The 8,129-nt window shown below is 37.6% G+C and overlaps 1 protein-coding gene across 1 annotated transcript; it reads left to right on the top strand.

Moving 5' to 3' along the window:
- Positions 1-1,194: 1,194 nt before the first annotated feature.
- pou4f4 (POU class 4 homeobox 4) lies at positions 1,195-3,619 on the top strand. Its single transcript, XM_077248550.1, has 2 exons — positions 1,195-1,460; positions 1,923-3,619. Exons 1-2 carry the CDS (start codon positions 1,341-1,343, stop codon positions 2,829-2,831), a joined length of 1,029 nt encoding a protein of 342 aa, XP_077104665.1. The 5' UTR covers positions 1,195-1,340; the 3' UTR covers positions 2,832-3,619.
- Positions 3,620-8,129: the final 4,510 nt, after the last annotated feature.

Raw genomic sequence — 8,129 nt, 5'->3', positions numbered from 1 at the left:
GTTGACAAGCAGGTAAGACATCCAATCAATGCATTTGGACCGAATGCAATGATTGGATGCAATTTTTTTTGGTTCTTAGACTTCATTTTTTTATATTTAGACCACTTCTGTTAATGATTGCTACAGTATCAGGGCGTGAAGATAGTTTCAACCAATATAACAAAAAGTGTTTATGAAATGAATTCAATCATTCATTCATGCAAATGGATGGTGGTACCAGCATTTCATTTGTCAGACTGAGGTATTTGATTGACTGCTCTCATTTGTTTGACCTTTGTTTTTTTTAATCAATATTTAATTGTACATGGGCTCTTATCATCCCAGCCTATTTGTGCTATTTGAGAATCCATATTGTGGTGCATACCACAAAGTAAATGAACAATAATTAATTCATGTAACAAATTGTTAAGGCTGGCCACATGAAGAAAAAAAAAATACATCACTTGCTTCACACAACACAACAAAACTGATCATAATTAAAGGAAACATTTAGCACTTGTGTATATTCAGTCATTAATTCGATTGTTTAAAGTTTAAAAAAATTGATTATAATTATATATATAATTATATAACCATATAATTGGATTTGAAATATGAAACTCAAATAATTGTAAAATATCATGTTTTTTTTATCTTTAAACAACCGAATATAAATATATTTATTTGGCAGGTTCCCAAAATGCTTTTCTTTACCAAAATACTACAAAAAGTTTTATTTTTAATTTTTTTAAATAAAATGTCATAATAAAAATATATAAAAATGGGTTAAATGTATTTTTAAAATGTCTAATTAACCGTTATTTTCATTTGAATCTTTAAAGTAGCCTATGTTTTATGAGGATCATAACAATTCATAGCTATGGTGACAGACATTTAAACCAAGAGGATGTGAACATAAAGATCGAAGCGTTCACAAAAACCATTCTAGGGTGACCTGTCAAAATCACAGCACCAATAAAAACATACCATAAGAGTCTCAGAGTCAGAGCCACGCCTTCTTTGCTCCAGCGCACATGATGGGGAATGGGACCAGAAACCCCGGAGGCGTGTTCACATCCCAAACTTACCAATAACAGTTGAGGGTACTGTAATAGTAGTTGGGCGGGACCTGTACCTATCTGGGCGGGGCTAAAAGAGACATCGTTATATTTTAGGTGCCTGCGTAAATTCCTACTGTATCACAGACACTGACAGCTCGCGCCTGGCTACAGCTCAGCCAGAAAAGAAGACTTTTTCAGGCATACCTTTTCTGTTTTTATCATCCAGATTAGACACTGTACTGGGGTAAACCGGAGATAAACGAAGAAGACGAGAAGCGACCCCCTCACACCTCTGCCAAAATGATGTCCATGAATAGCAAACAGCCGTTTAGTATGCATCCGATTTTGCACGAGCCTAAATACACGCCTCTACATTCCAGCTCTGAAGCTATCCGGCGAGCATGTTTGCCCACGCCCTCGGTAAGTTTAATATTTTATTCTGATGTTTGCGATTCATGATCACCGTAGTCATTTGCATTAGGCTATAAGTGGTCTAAACTTTTCTCGCGTGACAAAAAATTGACGTGCATCGATTTCAGTTGGCTTAAATTCTGTCGCCTAAATAAATCCTGCACTTTCAGCTACATTTATTTTACTGCGTTTATTTTTAAAAATAGAATCATATAAGTTGTTACGGCACTTTAGAAATTAGAGCAACACTTTAGAAATTAGGGTTTAATTGAATATCCATTTGAATGCCGCTTTAGATGATTTTCTAAAAGTGACCCAATTTGGTCCCATAAACTTTTTACAACACTGTTTTACCACACTAAATAAACAAATGCATGTTGCATAATCTGTTTTCTTTAAAAAAATAAATAATAATGATTTGGAAACTTAAAACTGACTTTGCCATTGATACTCTTGCTCTCTGTCACGCAGTTGCAGGGTAACATCTTTGCCGGCTTCGACGAGACCCTTCTCCAGAGAGCCGAGGCGCTGGCGGCGGTAGACATGGCTCAAAAGAGTCATCCGTTCAAACCAGATGCCACCTACCACACCATGACCACCATGACGAGCATGACCTGCACTCCCACGTCCTCTTCTGGGCACCTTCATCACCCGTCGGTGCTGACCTCTCACCACCATCATCCCCACCACCAGCCGACGCAGGGCCTGGAGGGCGACCTGCTCGACCACCTCACCCCGGGCATCTCCATCGGAGGCATGGGCTCCGACGTTTGCTCCACCGCTTCCCACCCGCATTCACACATGTCAGCAATTAACCACATGCAGCATCACCACCAGCAAAGCATGAACATGCACCACCACAGCCTGGGCTCGCATACCTCTCTGGGTGGCGTTGGAGACTCCGAGCCTGATCCCCGGGAGCTCGAGTCTTTCGCCGAGCGCTTTAAGCAGAGGCGGATCAAACTCGGGGTCACGCAGGCCGACGTGGGTTCGGCGTTAGCCAATCTTAAAATCCCCGGGGTTGGCTGCCTGAGCCAGAGCACTATCTGTCGGTTCGAGTCTCTCACTTTGTCCCACAATAACATGGTCGCCCTCAAGCCTATCCTGGAAGCGTGGTTAGAGGAGGCAGAACGGGCTCAGAGAGAGAAAATGGCCAAACCGGAGATTTTTAACGGCGGGGACAAAAAGAGAAAACGTACTTCGATCGCTGCTCCAGAGAAGCGATCGCTGGAGGCTTACTTTGCCGTCCAGCCGAGACCGTCGTCGGAGAAAATCGCTGCCATCGCCGAGAAACTGGACCTGAAAAAAAACGTGGTCCGCGTATGGTTTTGTAATCAAAGGCAAAAGCAGAAACGGATGAAGTTTTCGGCTACGCACTAGGCCAGAAATAACGCATTTAAATAAACTTAAAATTTAAATAAAAGTGAACAGAGCCGACAAAACTCTTCAATGGTGAGGCGAAACGCGTCCCAGGCAGGAATTGGGAGCTGGGCTTCAACATCCCAGAGACAGAAACTGTCCTAAAAAGTTTGTCATGGCATTATGTCAAGAACAACACGCTCTGGAAGACGACCGAGAGGACAACCAACATCAACTAAATGTTGCAATTATTGTACAAAAATCGAGAATTGAATAATAATGATTATTCTCTTAACTCAAAACAACTCTTTTTATATTCATCTGTGTACATATCTGTGAATACACTGCACCTCTTTGTGTGAAGAACGCATCACAATTCTGTTTTTTTAAGGATGAAAAGAAAGAAAGCTAAAAACGCTGTTGTGCAAAAGATGTCCCATTCTAGAAACCTTAGTGTTATTCTATATGCTCCTGAAGAAATTCATGAAGGTTCTGCTCTGATCCTTTGCATGGTTTACAAGGCGTTAAGTCTTCATTTACCGTTTGAAAATTCCATTAATTTTGATGTATTGCAATAAGAGAGAACACGCACAGGCGAACGCACGTACACACGGACATCCTTAATATACGTTTCTGTGTCTACCTCATGATTCCTGACGTCTTGACACATTCATGGTTATTTTGGAAATAGGGCATAACACTAGATTTGTTTGAATAGTCTTCAGTTTTGACACATTTTGGGTAAAATTAGATAGAAAACACGAAGCGTTGTGTGTTACAACTAATTTCACTTCAACGATGCTTTGACAATCAAATTATTTAATTATTTTGACCCCCTTCTACTGTACGTCTTTAATCTAAATTATTATTATTATTATTATTATTATTATCATTATTATTATTATCGCACTAAGTTTGTAGATGGGAACATTTAATTACATATTCAGAGATTCATTGCACTTTGTAGATATAATTCCGATTTTTCTTATTTGTTTTGCCTATTTATATTTCTACTTCGTTGATATTGTCGTTTACTTATTTATTTGAGCTTAATTTATTTTGAATACCACACATGGTTCATTTGTGAAAGTGTGCTTAACTGTGTCTGTGTACGCGACAGAATTTTCAATAAACCATGCACGTCTTACCTCAGTTACTGCAGTGTGTTTATGACCCTGAACTTGCTTTATTGTTGAGTCTTCTTTATTGATTGTGCTTAGTATAACAATAATTATTAGGTATACCGTTCTCTAAATAAGAGGACACACATGCAATGATGTGGGCTAAGCTTTTTTTCGTCCCTTAATAATTTCAGGCTTATTTTAAATCAAAATCTCCGACCTTCATGATGATGATTATTATTATCGTTTCAGTTGTTGCTCATCATTATATATAACGAACGAATAAACTAATAGTGAAAGTTTAATAGTGATATGTCTGTGGTTTCCTCAAATATTGCGAGGTTCCTAGGTTATCCTGTTAGCCGAGCTGATTAAAAGAATTAGAGAGAAAAAAAAAACTTGAAATCACGTTCATATAAATTTCTACAAACCCGATCAAATCCATAATTTATGTATGAGGAAACTCCGAATGTTTTTCTTTTATAACACGTTACGCTATTAAATTGGTCATTGTAAGAGGAAAACAAGTTCGCTTATTTTAGGAGTTGTCAAGTTCGGACTCTCTTTGGTGTTCAGGAGGTGGTTTTGAGTCCGTAAATCTGGTTATTTATGAATAATAAATATGAAGTGTTATGATACTATCGATTTGGCAAGTGTTTGTTAAGAGGAAGATATCCTATTGCTGAACGGATGTACAACAAGAGTTATCGTCCTTTCCCCCGTGGAGTTCAGTAGTCTTAACTCATTTATTAAACAGGAATTGAATTCCTACAAAAAGTTATTTGAAAAAAGAAGTCAGTCCGAATCTGTCTTAAACACAAAGTGTGGTGCAGAACAACCAAATACTTTTTAATTATTTGTCATTTACAAAATATTATATAATAATAACAACAGACAGACAGACACACACACACACACACACACACACACACACACACACACACACACACACACACACACACACTAATGGTGCGCACATGTACTCCTGAGAAGTTGTTTTTTACGAGTTGGGAAGTCGTGTTTCTCGATTTGGGAAGTCGGAGCAAGATGTCGGTATACTTGCACACAAAAAAACAGCATGGATTTTAAACTCTATTTCTAAAATGAAGAATAAAAACGTGCATCAAGTGTGTTTTGCTTTTTGATGTTTTTAATTACCGGTAATTTATGAACCGGCTGCACTTCTTCGTTAGCCTACATTTAGCCTCATGTTCATATTACAATCATGTTTTGTGCAGGTGGTTAGCTTATTTTGTTGCAAATAAATAGGCAAGTATTTCGCCACGTTTCTCACTGACACGCCCCCAACTCGTGGGTTTAAAGAAAACCCCGAGCTTCCCACTCGTATTTAACAGCATTGTGCGATCAACTCGTAAATGCGATTTTCCGACATGACTTGAACGCACCATAATAAGATGAAAAGTAAGTATAGGCATCTATAAAATAAATAAAAATATAAACGAAGATTTAGAGTATATATATTGCATGAGTAATCTATATATAGCCTATAATAAGACATCTACGCAAAAAGATTTAAGATTCTTATCATAAGACAAATTATAAGGCTTGATTTAGTAAGTTTGTTCACAAAAAACAGTGCGGCTGAGTAGACGCACGAGGTAAAGCCTATTCCCACGACACTGTGCGTCAATTGTTTGATTTGAATAATTCACATACTGGAGGTCATCGTTTCTTTTTCGTTTCCTGCTGAATACAAAGTGAAGAGACAAGTTACGCAAATCAGAATCGTTCCGCCCCATGTCTTTAAATACTGAAGGCAGTGGAAAACGTATTTGAGATATGTAAACGCATTCATAGTGCATATGAGAGCGATTGTAAGTACAATATTGGATATTTTCTATTTATTTTTACAGTGTCCTTGTTACACATGTTACATTACAATAAAGTGTGCATAATTACATACAACTAACCTTAATCTCACCCTACTCCTAACCCTATAGTAGTATGTAGTTCATTATTATTACTCAATTACACTGTAATACGGACAACTTAAAATGTGGGTTACACTTTATTTTAAGGTGACATTGGTACAGTTTAATTATATTTAAGCACTGAGTAATAGTAAGCAACTACCTGTACTTACTAGGGTTTGGATTTGTTTGATGGTTAGTTGCATGTAATTATGCACAGTTTACTGTTATTACTATGGTAAGTACATGCAACATATGTAACAAGGAGACTGTAAAATAAAGTGTTACCAAAATGTGTAACCCAACATTGTGACGCTATTATATTTAGAGTGTTTTCATCAGCACAAGTCAGTTTGTCCATAGTGAAAGAAAACCACTGGCCAGCTACAGTTGTTTCTTGCATGAATATCTTGAAATATGCGAGACAATAGGCTATACTCAAATTTGTATAGCCTATCGTGCTCAAATGTGCCCACAATTGAAGATTTGCATATAATCATCTACATACTTCATCAACCGTTCAAGCCACGCAACATATAGACGTCAAATGCGAGGCAATATTTTCACTGTGGCACTGGTTACTTTATTTTGTAAAATGCAGCCGGAGTGAAAAATATGTGTAAGTGTATATAATTCCGCTCTTAGATTTACATTCCTCCCCATGGTTCCTTACAGTCTTGTGTTTTCCATGGAGTGGAAAGCGCATTTTCATAAATAGACCTTGGCCAAGCGCTGCGTATAAAATTTTAATGAAGCCAGAGTCTTGAGTGCTGCTCGACTGAGGGCCTTGGAGAATCAGCTCTCTGGTACATGACTATGGCTCCCTCTTTCCTCACAAACATTGCAGCAACAAGGCCCGTTCGACCGGCTCAGTCCATTGCTCGTCGAGAGTAGTAGCCTAGTCGCGATTTTTTTTTTTTTTTCTTTTGAGAATTACAGCAGCAACGTTTCATTTATTTCAGCCCAGCCTTACAACCGACTTCGAGCGAGGTAAATAAACTTCCCTCAGTGTTTCCATCCGCGTTGCGCGCTCCCTATGTTTTGATCCGCGTGTGCGCGCTTTACTGTCAGATCACACCTCCGGCACTGGAAGCTCTAAATCAGTACAATGCAATATTTATCAAGCGCGTTAATATATAAGCCCAATGCAGCGTTCAAGATATCAGAGTTCTCATACTGAGAGAAGCGCAAGCTTACGAAAACGCCTAACCTGAAGTCTGAGCTGGTTTTTGACTGCCAATCATTGCTGATTTGTACTTAAAGATAACCAACATGTGAAACTGAAAGGCAAAAGTCCTAAATGAAGGTGCAAGGGAGAGCAACTCAAATTGATCCTGACAAGGTGAACAAGGGAATCTAACACTTGCTGTCTTTAACTGCGAATTAAAATAAATATATACCGACACATATGATCACTCACGAGCATGCCACATCACAGACTGGAATTATGCATATTCGACGAGAATTAAAACATGGCTGTTGTAATTAAGTATCGTGTATAAGTAATCAAGCCTAATGAATGACAGAAGCAGCTGGGGATGATCAAAAGACATAGATCTGAATTTTTGGCACTGAGACAAACTGACTGATAGATCATCAAAAACAATTGAAGCACAGTAACAAAATATATCATGTAATTTGGCTCTTGTTCAGCTTGCATAAGAATGATGTCACTGGTCAAAATGAATTATCAGCTTCATGCTATTCAGATGTAAGTGTCTTAATTTGAAATCTATTAGAGTTCACACCTGACCTGACATTAGCCTACATTAAATGTACATTAAAATATTGTAATGATTATTTACTATACTGATTATGTAATACGAAGACTAATGTAAAATGGGTTACACTTTATTTTAAGGTCAAACAGTGTAATTGTATATTTAAGTATATTAATGATTTATAATTATACAAAATTATACAAAAAATAAAACAACATGTAGCCTACTTACTATAGGGTTATAGTAGGATTAGGGTTTGGTTGTGGGCAGGTAATTATGCATAATGTACCGTTATTACTATGGTAAGTGCATGTAAAATATGTTACAAGCACACTGTAAAATAAAGTGTTACCTGAAACTCAAAAACAATTACAGATTAAACACATTTTACAATTGGGGATATTCTATGGTATAGAGGGTAAAATGTGAGACTCTTGTAAATGTTTTATTACATGTTGATCGGTCATGATAAGATTTATAAAATAGTCTCAGGAATGTCGTGACTTTGGCGGAGGACTTTGTATCACTCTTCATTCATGCAAAAAC

The sequence above is a fragment of the Siphateles boraxobius genome, unplaced genomic scaffold (genome assembly GCF_051911475.1).
Source record: "Siphateles boraxobius isolate OS27281-9 unplaced genomic scaffold, OSU_SipBor_1 11, whole genome shotgun sequence".
In the NCBI taxonomy this organism is placed as follows: Eukaryota; Metazoa; Chordata; class Actinopteri; order Cypriniformes; family Leuciscidae; genus Siphateles; species Siphateles boraxobius.
The sequence above is the reverse complement of the archived record's forward strand: the minus strand, read 5'-3'. Positions and strand labels throughout refer to the sequence as shown.